General features: G+C 40.6%; 1 protein-coding gene and 1 long non-coding RNA gene across 3 annotated transcripts in view; one reads left to right on the top strand and one right to left on the bottom strand.

Moving 5' to 3' along the window:
- Nucleotides 1-1,723, top strand: part of LOC144596554 (endothelial PAS domain-containing protein 1-like) — a 120,961-nt gene extending 119,238 nt beyond the window's left edge. For both annotated transcript variants that reach the window (XM_078404998.1, XM_078404999.1), the window contains exon 15: nucleotides 55-1,723. In XM_078404998.1, coding sequence (XP_078261124.1) covers nucleotides 55-206 — 152 coding nt within the window. In that variant the 3' untranslated portion in view covers nucleotides 207-1,723. The remainder of the gene's footprint in view (nucleotides 1-54) is intronic.
- LOC144596556 (uncharacterized) overlaps nucleotides 1-14,040 on the bottom strand; it is a 77,129-nt gene that overhangs the window by 11,450 nt on the left and 51,639 nt on the right. The window lies entirely within an intron of this gene.

Raw genomic sequence — 14,040 nt, 5'->3', positions numbered from 1 at the left:
TTTTCAGAAATAATAATGCAAATATTTGTCTGTCTTTTTTATTCCTGTCTGCAGGAATGGCTTCCTGCCTTTTGGGTTCCTCGTTTCTGGCTTATTCCTTGCCAGAGTTGACAAGGTATGACTGTGAAGTAAATGCACCTATGATGGGGAGCTCAACACTTTTGCACGGACGTGAATTGCTTAGAGCGCTCGACCAAGTAACTTAAATGGTTATGCCATTATTGTTAGCCTGAATTGTGATAACAGCTTCAGTTTATAAAAGTTATTTTTTTGCAAGTAGTCCATTATTGATATAGTTTTAAAAATCACTCGCTTGTTCAATGTCCACGATTTTATGTAATAAATTTTCTCAGCTTAATATGTACTTTTATTCTTGCCATTACATTATCTTATTTCTTGAACCAACTGTTTCTCCTTTCAGTAAACAGGTCTTTTTGAGAAAAAGGTTCTCATCAATTTTCTGGTAGCATTATGATGATCTTTCCCAATTCTCAACTTATCCTTTCAATTAAAAAGCAGCTATTTTCTTGTGTTGAAAGAATGCACTTAATCTTTTTTTGAAAAAGACAATTAAAATGTTCCACTGTTTTTCCGACAAATGATCAGAAAACTAAAATATACTAACTGCTAAAAAGCTATTTTGGTAGCAGATTTGCTGTATGTGGACATTTTGCCCAGTTGCACACTTTAGCTTCAATAAGCTTTGTTCTTTTTGGTGACTTATTTACTAAATATTAAGCTTATAAAGATTTATAGATCTTTGGTGTTAACCTCGTACTGGTACTTTCAGTAGCAGAAACAGAATGGATTTCTACCTGTATTCACATAACCAATTTTATTTTTTAGTGTTGGTTTTGCATTCAATGGTATTTTGGTCAGTGATATCCTGGGGGTGTCTTGAAAAGAAGGCAGGAAGCCAACAATTTAGTATTAATGTTTATTAAAAATCTGGAATATTTTAGATATATAATGCACAGTAAGAGAATACATCAAAACATACATTGTAAAAGATTTAAAATATATTTAGTTGTATTTTTCTTTGGTCAAATATAACAGTTCTTTTATCCTGCTGAAATGTTGTGAATCTTTATGGGGACCCTACTAAATTAAGGTCAAACCTTTATGCTTTTTAAATGAAGCTGTGGCAAGAAACAAAATATTTTAGAATTAACTGTACTGAAAAGATTTGTAAAAGATTTCCAAAGTAATTCAGAATTGAAAGGAAGACAGGTCAATTTGCACTTTCAAAGTAAAACAAAAGACCCAAAATGTTTCTTGTTTATTCCTTGAGCTCAAGTTTCCCTTTATAAGGACATTCTACAGCAAGTAACATTTTACCCTAACACATCTTTCCGATAGGAAGTGTACCCAGTTAAATATACTGAAGGTTTGACCTCAATGATTAAATTCTTCAAATGATAAAGTTGCTATAACTTTGTTGAAAACCCTTCAAGTGTCACATGTTTTCTTCAATAAGAAATACGTACCAGACTAATTCCTTAAGAATCAAAGGGTGCAATGAGTTTGAAGCAGCAATTTGATATTTTGGCTCAAAATTAGCATGCCAGTGTTTCAGTTCTAATATTAACAGCTATAGATTTTTATTACGTATTTAATATCTGTATGGCTTGCCACTTAATATCTTTTCTGTATGGGAAATTTTAATCTAATGAGGTAATGTATTTTTGACACCAGTACTTTATTAAAGCATAAAACCTTTGATGTCACATATATGTATACATCTTTTCTATTTATTTTGTCGTCTGCTTTGTACACATAGAGGGAAAACTGTAGATCGGAAACAAAAGAATGTTTCATTGGGCCTGTGACCTAAAAGTGCATTGTACCGTAATTTAGGCTGCCAACTTACTGCAAAGATAGCATTACCACTGAGTTTTCATTCTGGCTGGCCAAAGTTGCACTAATAAAAACTATATAGTATAGAACATGCTGCTGGAAGTAGTGGTTGAGGCAGATACGACAGTGGCATTTAAGAGATATTTGGAGAGGCACATGGAAATGCAGGAATGGAGGGATATAGATTATGTGCAGGCAACCACGAGTTAGTTTTGGCATCATATTCGGTACGGGCATTGCGGGTTAAACGGCATTTTCTGGTGCTGTACTATTCTATGCTCTATCTACAGGGCTGATCAAGACTCTCTACCAGAAAGGAACTAGGGCTGGTTATAACAAGCAACTGGGAGTGCCTTGCTTTGGGCTTTCCGTTGACATGCTCACCACATCACACCAAACAGTTTTCACATTGCCAGAAACTCTTTCTTTGGGCTCTCGGTGGATGACACAAACTTTGACTCCCACTGACAATCTAGCTACCTTTTAGATGTCGGATCAAAGAGCAGGCACACAATTATGACAAATGATTCGCTCCCTTTTGCCAGATCTGAAAGTTATTCCTGTCCCAAGTTTAAAAGTAGAATTCAATCAAGGTTCTGGGCAATGCAGAAAATCCATTGCTAATTGTGATAAGAATGCCTCAAGCATGTTGAGAAATTCAATCACACTTTGAGGTTTGCATCTCACAATTGCAGATTTTAGCAGTAGACATGCAACACACTTGACACCTGACTTGTCAAATTGGTTCATATCACAGCGTTGGGCACAAATGGGAAACCAGAGGAGCATCAAGTGGAACCAGAGACAAAACAGGTTGGCCCATGCACGAATGTTATGAATTATGTTTGTTTTGTAGCACAATAATAATATATTTCCCTCTGTGATTATTGCATAACAAGCAACATTAAGATTTCTTTTTGTAGCAATGCCTCCAGCAATCAACCTGCTCGGCAACCTCCGGTTTCACAGCACACTCCCACTAATACGCACAGCAATAACACCTGAAGGAGTGCTTTTTACCTGCAGCAACGGGCTAATCACAAATATTTTTTCCTGCTTAGCTTGACACAGACAGTGGAAAAAGCCAAATTAATCATCAATCAATTAGGAGGATGAGGGGTGATCTTATAGAGGTGTACAAAATCATGAGAGGTATAGATCAGGTAGACACACGGAGTCTATTGCCCAGAGTAGGGGAATTAAAAACCAGAGGACATAGGTTTAAGGTGAGGGTGTATGGAACGAGCTGGGTGGAAGAGATAGTTGAGGCAGGTAGTATCACCACATTTTGATAAACATTTGGACAGGTACATGAAAAGAAAGGTTTAGAGGGATGTGGGCCAAACACAGACAGGGGGGTGTGTAGATGGAACATGTGGGCATGTTGGGCCGGAGCCTGTTTCTACACTGTATCACTCTATGATTATCTGCTTCCCACATCCCAAACACTACAATTTCCTGGTGTTGCTGAGTGATAGGAGAATCTAAAAGGGACCCGATGGGTTGGTGAAAGAATAGATTACAAAGAAATAATAGGACTGATGCAAATGCTCGGTGTGACATTTTAAAGTCGATGGGTCACTCCAAAGACGTACAGGTATGTAGGTTAATTGGCTGGGCAAATGTAAAAATTGTCCCAATAGACAATAGACAATAGGTGCAGGAGTAGGCCATTCTGCCCTGCGAGCCAGCACCGCCATTCAATGCGATCATGGCTGATCACTCTCAATCAGTACCCCATTCCTGCCTTCTCCCCATACCCCCTCACTCCGCTATCCTTAAGAGCTCTATCCAGCTCTCTCTTGAAAGCATCCAACGAACTGGCCTCCACACCTTCACCACTCTCTGACTGAAAAAGTTCTTCCTCATCTCCGTTCTAAATGGCCTACCCCTTATTCTTAAACTGTGACCCCTTGTTCTGGACTCCCCCAACATTGGGAACATGTTTCCTGCCTCTAATGTGTCCAATCCCCTAATTATCTTATATGTTTCAATAAGATCCCCCCTCATCCTTCTAAATTCCAGTGTATACAAGCCTAATTGCTCCAGCCTTTCAACATATGACAGCCCCGCCATTCCGGGAATTAACCTAGTGAACCTACGTTGCACGCCCTCAATAGCAAGAATATCCTTCCTCAAATTTGGAGACCAAAACTGCACACAGTACTCCAGGTGCGGTCTCACCAGGGCCCGGTACAACTGTAGAAGGACCTCTGCTCCTATACTCAACTCCTCTTGTTACGAAGGCCAACATTCCATTGGCTTTCTTCACTGCCTGCTGTACCTGCATGCTTCCTTTCAGTGACTGATGCACTAGGACACCCAGATCTCGTTGAACATCCCCTCTTCCTAACTTGACACCATTCAGATAATAATCTGCCTTTCTATTCTTACTTCCAAAGTGGGTGTAGGATAGTGTTAGTGTGCGGGGATCGCTGGGCGGCGCGGACCCGGTGGACCGAAGGGCCTGTTTCTGCACTCTCTCTAAATCTAAATGACAGCCACCTTTGCACACCAACACCTCTACTTTCTTAGAAGGCTTAGGAAGTTTGGCATGCCCCTAACGACCCAACTAACCTACAGATGAGCCATAGAAAGCATTTTCACAGGGTGTATCTCAGAATGGTTTGGAAACAGTTCCATCCAAGGCCGCAAGAAATTGCAGAGTTGTGGACGTAACCCAGACCTTCATGCAAATGAATCTTCCTCCCTCTATACCACACTGCTTCTGCAAGACCACCAGCATAATCAAGAACCAGCACACTGGCCACTCACTCTTCCATCAGGCAAGAAATGAAGTTTGAAAATGCATACCTCCAGTTTCGGGGACAATTTCTTCCCAGCATATATCAGGTAACTGAACAGTCCTCTCATCAACTAGCCTGTAGCCCTGAACTCCCATCTACCTTATTTGTGACCTTTGAACTATCTTTAATCAGACTTTAGCAGACTTTATCTTGCACTAAATGTTGAACCCTTTGTGCACTGTGGACAGCTTCATTGTAATCATGTATTGTCTTTTCTTTGACAGGATAGGACACAAACAAAAGTTTTTCACTGTACCTCAGTTCACATGACAATAATAAACTAAACTATGTAGTGAGAAATATATTGTATATAAAAATGAGGTAATAGCACCCACCATTTACTATTCCAAATGAAATGGGCAGAATCTCCAATGAAGGACTCTTAGAAAAAATAATGATTTTTATAGTTCTCTGAACTCAACACAGTTAGTTTCTTAAAAATCTGCAAAGCTTCTGGAGAAGCAGGGTAGGAACCCACTAAACAGAGTGGGTAGATACGTGCATACGTTAATAAACAGAGTTGGGTTGGGGATGGAGTGACCAGGCCCTGACACAACTAGCTGCTGTCTCACGTCGCAAGGGTTGCAGATTATTAGCCACGTGAAGTTTGCTGCTCGAATAAAACCATCAGCTTCAATATCTGTCTTATCTTCAAAAGCGAAACCATCTCTGTACACACTTATCTTCTAACGGCATTTTCCAGACAAGCTACATTTCCTCCACGCCTCACATAAACATTCATTAGATGGTGGATAGTGCAAATGAAATAACCTACATACTGTGCTGCACAGTGTGATTTTATAAAGTGTAGAGGTGCATCAATAATCTCAAACAAGTGAATACAAATAGTGTTCAGGTGCAAATGGTACTTTACCCTTAATTTTAGGCTGTACCTACTGGAGATAGAGAAGAAACAAATGCAGATAGAGAGCCACAAAATACTGGAGTTACCCAGTGGGTCAGGCAACATCTCTGGAGAAAAGGAATAGGTGCCATTTTGGGTTGAGACCCTTCTTCACACCCGAAAGGTCCAGAGATGCTGCCTGACCCACTGAGTTATTCCAGCATTTTGTGTCTATCTTCACTGTAAACCAGCATCTGCAGTTCATTCCTACACAAGTAACGAATACTCTTAGCCATGTAAACTGTTGCAGAAAGGATGAAACATGCAAGGTAGACATAGGAATGTGTGCACTCACACCTACACACACACGTATGACATTAAAACTTACATGAACCATTACAGCTGCTTTAGACTATTGAAGAGTACATGATTGATTCAGCATTGAAGCCTATGATAAAAGGGCATTTCCTGTTGCATCAATGTGACATTCTCCAATTAACCACTCCAAGGAATATCAGAATGCCTTTCCTCATGTTACTCTAAAACACAGTGAATTGCAACTAATTCTACATTGGGAACCAGGCCCTTCGGCCCACCAAGTCTGCGCCGACCAGCAATTACCCATACACTAGCACAATCCTACATTCTAGGGACAATTTACTATCTTTTACCAAAGCCAATTAACCTACAATTAACATATGTCTTTGAAGTGTGGGAGGAAACCGGAGCACCCAAGGAAAACCCACGTAATCAAAGGGCGAATATATGAACTCTGTACAGACAGTACCCCTAGTCAAGATCAAACCTGGGTCTCTGGCGCTATGAGGCAGCAACTCTATCACTGTGTTATTATGTCCTGTAAAGCGGCCACCAAACCTGCATCAGGTTTCTCCAATGCTGGGATGACCACATCGTTACTACTAAATGCAATATATTAGACAATAACCGAGTTGAAGTGAATTGCTCCTTTACCTAGAAGGAGTGTTTGTGTCCCTGGATGCTGGGATGGACAAAATAAAAAGGCAAGCATTGTGTCTTCTATGGTTGCAGGGGAATTACGGATACGTTGGATATGTTGAATATTCCTGTGATCCTGCTCTACCCAAGACCACAAGAAACTGTATTCGTCATGGATGCAGCCCAGTCCATCATGTAGTTTCCCCTCATGCGCCGTTAACTTCATCCACATCTCACATATTAGTTGTGTTGGTTGGTTAATTGGCTATTTCAAACAGACCCGAGTGGGATGGTGGTAGGAGACATGGGAGAAATCATCGTGCATGAATGTGGGAATAGGTTACAGGGAAATAAGATGGCTCATGGGATTGATGCGATTGCTCTGAGGGATGTCACTGAATCAGTGAGTTAAAGGTGTTCATCCTGCATTATCAGGAAACATGAGAATATGTAATGCCTTGATCAATAAAATAAATTTTGTACACCATCCATTCTTTGATTTGGGGCTACCTGGAACTGGCACGGGATGTACAAAATATTTTACGTTTTGGAGTAATTTCTCAAGATTGGGCTTGATAGATATGAACTGTCAAAAATACATGGATCAATAACAAGAAAATTTGACAAAGTGATTGCTGCAAACAAAATATTTTGCCTGCACATGTCTTCATTCCAAAGTCCTTCAGCATCTTTTTTAAAAATTGCTCTTTTAAGATGTTTTTCTCCCCATGAATTAATTTGTATTTCTTCATCTAAATTTATTTTATTCTGCTTCCCAACACATTTTTAAAATCATGGAAAGTTCTGGATTTACCCACACTTTTGCTGTCCTATTCATATAGAAATTAGGACATTAGATTATAGTTGTTCACCACATTGGTGAGGCTGCACTTGAAGTACTGTGTTCAATTCTGGTCATCCTGGTATAGGAAAGATGCCATAAATCTGAAAAAGATGAAGAGACGGTTTCCAAGGATGTTGCCAGGACTCTAGGTTCTGAGCTATTGGGAAAGATTGGGCAGGCTAGGACTTTTTTCCTTGGGGCATTGGAGACCTAGGGGTGATCTTATGGAGCTGTATCAATTCATGAGGGGCGTTGATAGGCTGAAGGCACAGTCTTCCCACCCCCTCTCCCAGGATAGGTAATTCAAGATGACAGTAAAAGGTGAGAGGGGAAAGATAGTAACCTAAGGGGCAACATTTTCACAGGGTATATGCAAAGAGCTGCCAGAGGAAGTAGTTCAGGTAGGTAAAATAACAACACTTAAAAAACATTTGCACAGGTACATGGATATGAGAGGTTTCGAACAGTATGGGCCAATCATTGATAAATGGGACCAACGTGGATAGGGAAGTGTGCTATATAATTATGATTGATCTTAACACCTATATAAGTGATTCTACCTCCAATTTATACACATGGGTATTTTAAACTTAATTTTGGGCAGTGGCAGCTGGAGGGAGGGGGCAGTGGCTGGGGCAGTTGTGTTTGATGGACTGGGCTATGTTCACATCTCTGTGCAATTTCCTTTTTAGGCTTGGCCATAATAGTTGCCATAGAAAGCTACAATGTATTCCAATATGATTCTCTCTATGGCGCATCTGTAGAATATGGTACGAGAGTCATTAGAGACATGCCAATTTTGATTTGCCTTCTGAGCAAGTAGAGGCATTGGTGTGCTTTCTTAGCTGTAACATCAACATGGTTGGTCCAGGACAAATTGTTGGCCATATTTACACCTAGAAACTTCAGGCTCTGAACCTTCTCCACTTCAACACCATTGATACAGAGCGTGTTGTCCACCATGCTTTGTGAATTCAATGACCAGCTCCTTCATTTTGCTGACATTGAAGGAAAAGTTGCTCTCCTGACTACTTGGCTCTCTATATGCTTCCTACACACCAGAATCCAAAAGTACCCGAAACAAAGGTTTATGGAGCTGCAACATTTTTATAGTCAAAGCCCCAAATGTTGAGGACAAGCCAATGCTGTGTATCTTATTTACCACTCTATCCACCAGGGAGCTGTAGACCTGCCCTCTGTACACCTCTGCTGCTTAGGATCCTGCCATTTCCTGTAAACTTTCTTCTTGCATTTGACCTCCCAAAATGCATCACCTCACACTTCAACTCCAAGAGCAATGTCTCCACCCAAATTTGCAACTAATTTATATTCTGCTAAATCCTTTCAAAAGTTTACTCACTATGCTAAACACCACTAATATTTCAGTCTGGAGAAGGGTCTCGGCCCGAAACGTCACCCATTCCTTCTCTCCTGAGATGCTGCCTGACCTGCTGAGTTACTCCAGCATTTTGTGAAATAAATACCAATATTTCAATCATCTTTTGAACTTAGTATTTTCCTACCATTTAGAATTTCACCAAAGACATTTATATATATTACAAACAACAGCATTTCCAGTGGCGATACTCACTTTTACAGTACAACTGGTCGAAGTAATTGTGCGGCCTATCCAAGGCAAATGACCATATGCACGTTTTTTTATACCAATGATATTTTATATTTGGTTCATCGCTCTGCTGCAGCTTGGCAAAGCTGAAATATGCTGATGTTGTTATCTTAAAACTGGAACAGTTTTTAAAACTCATTCTTTCCAGCTAATTCCAACAATGCAATTCCTCCCACAGATTTTCAGAACCCCAGCTTAGTGTCATAGAGGGCAAGTCAGTGGATATTTTTAAGGCAGCAATAGATAGATTCTTGATTAGTACAGGTGTCAGAGGTTATGGGGAGTAGGCAGGAGAATGGGGTTAGGAGGGAGAGATAGATCAGACATGATTGAATGCACAGTCTTGATGGGCCGAATGACCTAATTCTACTATTCCATATGACCTTATCTATCCCTGCCTTAAAAATATCCATTGACCTGTCTCCATAGCCTTCTGTGGCAAAGAATTCCACAGATTCACCACCCTTCCTCCTCATCTTCCTAAATGAATGTCCTTTAATTCTGAGGCTATGACTTCTCGTCCTAGACTCTCCCACTAGTGGAAACATCCTCTCCACATCCACTCTATCCAAGCCTTTCACTATTCGATACGTTTCAATGAAGTCTCCCCCTCATCCCTCTAAACCCCAGCGTGTACAAGCCCAATGCCATCAAACGCTCAGCACATGTTAACCCACTCATTCCTGGGTTCATTCTTGTAAACCTCCTCTGGACCCTCTCCAGAGCCAGCACATCCTTCCTCAGACATGGTGCCCAAAATTGCTCACAATACTCCAAATGCCGTCTGACCAGCGCCTTATTGAGCCTCAGCATTACATCCCTGTTTTTGTATACAAGCCCTCTTGAAATAAATGCTTGCATAATGCGAGCATTAAGTTCCTTTTAGATGAAGTTGCCAGAAATTCCAAGATCTTCAATAATTCCGGTAACTTGAAAATATATATATTAGTCCTCTATCTATATTCCAGCTCAACTATTGAGTTATTTTTAATATCATCTATTTCTTCCACAGTCTCTCATGGTCAAATTACTTATTTGAACACTAGTTGTATGGATTCCAAGGTGGTCCATGACACTTGTGTGGCCACAGAATGCATCATAGGTGGAACAACAGGCACCTAACAGGGCACGGGTCTGAAGAAGGGTTCCAATCTGAAGTGTCACCTATTCCTTTTCTCCAGAGATGCTGCCTGACTTGATGAGTTACTCCAGCATTTTATATCTATCTTCGATATAAATTAACATCTGCAGTTCCTTCCTATACTTAATGTGGCAGTCTGGCAGATACAACTGAAGGTGTGTTCCTTTCATTTGGCTTCCACAACAAAGAGAATCAAGGTTCTGAGTGTTTTCCCAGATGATTCTCCTTCATGTTGAGCAGACACAAGCTAGGGATTAGAGGCAAGAGAAATTGCAGATGCTGGAATCTTAAGTAAAATCCAAAGTACTGGAGGAACTTAGCAGCTGCCTGAGCCCCTGTGGAGGGAATGGACGGATAACAGGTTCGGACAATTCTTCAGATTGATAGGAATGCGGGAGATGGGGGGAAAGGCTAGAAAAGAGAGGTGGAGGCGAAACAAAGCCTGGTAGGTGATTGGCAAGAATCACAGAGGGCGAGCAGTGGGATGGTTTCACAGAACTCTGCTCTGAGAGTGGAGAACTTCTTCAAAGTCGGCATACTTTAAGGAGATGTCACAGTGAAGCAATAAAATGCAGTTTGCAAGCAACTGCAAACGGTGGAATCTTCAGCAAAACACAAAGTGCTGGAGGAGCTTGACAGACAAGGCAGCATCTGTGGTGGGAAAGATGAAGGTTTCACGGCCGGGATACTATGTTGGACTGATAGGAGTAGGAGAGGATTTCCCTGTGTTGATGAGGATAATACATTCTTTCCTTTTGATACTTGGAGAACAATCTTTTAAAGTTTTCTCTGGCAGATGGAATGTTTGTCCTGGGAGTCTGTCGGGCATCCAAATGTTATGGCCTATCCATTGGAGCTGATTGGACATGATCAAAGCTTCAAGATTGGCATTGTTAATCTGGAGAGAATGCCGACGATAGATTAACTTTCGAGGATTTTGTGACTACTGCACAGGCAATATCTTCGCAGGGCTCTGGAGTTTCTGCTGTTATAATATTTTCTACGCATTCAGAAACTTTTTTGCCCAGATTGATTTTCACAATTAAAACTAATTCCTAAATACAAACAATTGGCTGTGCTCTCCCAAGCTCACGTTTAATTTTATCTAGATGACCCTTGCCCACATTTATTTTAAGTAAGATTTGCAAGTTATTTTCTCATTTCCCATCTTTCTAAATCATTAACAGTTTTGTTTCCAGTAACTTAGAAGAATGCAACAAAATATACACAGTTAATCAAGTACAGCTGGCTAACAGTTGTCCCTAATCTTTTTCTCATAGTTGTGGAGGATACTGCTCACAAAAGGAAATTGAAAGTATTCTGCCATTTCAGAAAGAGTCTTTAGGGCGGCACAGTGGTGCAGCGGTAGAGTTGCTGCCTTACAGAGCCAGAGACCCAGGTTTGATCCTGACTATGGGTGCTGTCTGTACAGAATTTGTACGTTCTCGCTGTGACTGCGTGGGTTTTATCCGGGTGCTCCGGTTTCCTCTAACACTCCAAAGACATACATTTTGTAGGTTAATTGGCTTTAGTAAAATTGTAAACTGTTCTATAAAGTGTCGGATTTATCTTTGGTCATTGTTACATTATACCAAATTTCACATTAAACAATTAGGCCAATTGTTCTTAAGAGTAAACTACAAACATGCTGGTTAATATGCAAAGTACATTAACCAAGATGATACACAATTTAATTATCATATAACTGAACATTTCACCTATGTTGCAAATGAATAAATACATGTGCAAATTCTCCAAAGACCTTGGTATTTACAAATGCAAGTATGTTAGCTTGAAAACATGTCAAGGTACTGAACTGTGGAAAGCCTGATTTCAATCAGACAGTACCTAGCAAAAGTGGACCCGAAATAGCTACTTGAGCCAATTGGTATTTAAAACAAAATAAAATAGTGATAGTTTAGCCCCAATGTGTGCTCGTAATGCTGAGAGGCAAGGCCAATTAGTCATAGGAATCCTGGATGTCATGGAATATAAGTTGGGATCAATACAAAAGGGGAAAAGGGTTAAATAGAAAAGATCTAAAGGCTGGGTTAAATTTTCAGGGTCACAATTTAAACATTCAGAAGGTCGGAAGGGTCTTGTATGGGACTTGTTAGGGCATTGAAACTGACATGGCACTGCAGGAGTTAAAGGCTTGGAGCAGTGTAATAAAATTAGCCAGAACCAAATAAGGGATTGTAAACAATAAAATGTTCAGGTCCTGGAGTTGTTCTGCACTGATAGTGGATAGTGTTGTCAAAGAAAGCTAAAGTGTGCTTTCTAGAGTGCAGCGTAGGTTCACTAGGTTAATTCACAGAATGGCGGGACTGGCGTATGTTGAAAGACTGGAAGACTGGGCTTGTATGCACTGGAATTTAGAAGGATGATAGGGGATCTTATTGAAACATATAAGATTATTAAGGGATTGGACACACTAGAGGCAGGAAATATGTTCCCAATGTTAGTGGAGTCCAGTACCAGGGGCCACAGTCTAAGAATAAGGGGTCTCTTTCCCACAGAAAAAGGCACGGGGGTGGACCCAGAACTTGTTGAGGTGGGGGCAGAGGGGAACAAAGGTGAGGCCTCTGTTAAGGACAGACCATTCTGCATTGGAAAGGGGGAGGTTGGGGGAATGCTGAAAACATAACAAGGGTGGGGATTGGGATCAGAGGGAGGCAGAGGAATGGATAGAGGTTGAGGCGTCTGACGAAGGGTCTCAACCTGAAAGGTCCCAATTCCTTTCTCCAGAGATGCTGTTAGACCTACTCTTGCAGTCACAGAACTTATGTGGTGGACAGTTGCTGGTAATCTGAAGGATGTTTTCTTATTAATGATTGCCCTGATACCATGAGACTTGTTGCGTTTAGAGTTACAGTTGAGACTCCTGGGGCTCCGTCCTTCCACTTTCCCACCACTGCTGGTAGGATTTAGAGATTTTTTAAAAATAGATTTTACACAGGGATTGTGACTGAGGAGAGCACAATTACTGGGTCAGCTCTTCCAATTTATAAAAGTTTATTATTTTCTCATATCTAAATTGCTGATGCACCATATTATCCAGAAGATGGGAAGTGGAAGCAAACACATGTTGAGAATGCAAGGCCAATGCCTATTGTGGTAATCTGTTACTGACCACAAGAATGTACATCCTTGCAATTTGTAAATAATTCTCAATCAAGTCAACAAATTCTAAATCCTCCACAGGCACACTCCCACCTGCACTCTCTGCTCTGCTGCTGCCAATCTCCTATCCTCCCCCCCCCTCCGGACCAAACTCAGATCCTGGGGGGACAGGGCTTTCTCCATCGCTGCTCCCACCCTATGGAACTCACTACCCCAAACCGTCAGAGACTCCTCCTCACTCACCACATTCAAAACATCACTGAAGTCTCACCTGTTCAGTACTGCCTTCAACCACTGAAGGTCACCTCACCTTCTGTCTCCTTTCTCTGTTCGTTTACTTATTTATCTATTTATTCACTTCCCTATGTTCTTTAAATCCCTGTAAAGCGTCTTTGAGTGTATGAAAAGCGCTATATAAATGTAATGCATTATTATTATTATTATTATTAAAAGTAATGAAACATAATAGAAGTGACTATATTTTTTTAATTGTCTATTAGAAAAATACTATTGCATCATATGTAATTACGCAATGACTTGCGTAAACAATATATAAATGTCTAATCTCTCAGTTTACGTCTTTGATTATCTATTAAGTCCAAGCTAGCTGGATATTTGCTCTGTGCATTGCTGGTCACATAGATAAACTCTAACTCTGGTTGAAATAGGCTTTATCTTTCCTTCAGACCATGGGGTGGATAAAAACAATGAATTAACAAATTCCATTCCAGCTTTGTTTACCTTGTCACTGCCACAAACGCGTTAATTAAAACTGGGGACAAAATTGCATTTGGATCCAATCCTCCAGGTATTTCTATAGAAACAGCATATATAGTACTT

This window comes from Rhinoraja longicauda, chromosome 9 (assembly GCF_053455715.1).
Source record: "Rhinoraja longicauda isolate Sanriku21f chromosome 9, sRhiLon1.1, whole genome shotgun sequence".
NCBI classification, from domain to species: domain Eukaryota; kingdom Metazoa; phylum Chordata; class Chondrichthyes; order Rajiformes; family Arhynchobatidae; genus Rhinoraja; species Rhinoraja longicauda.
Note: the sequence above shows the minus strand (reverse complement) of the source record. Positions and strands in the feature narration are given on the sequence as shown.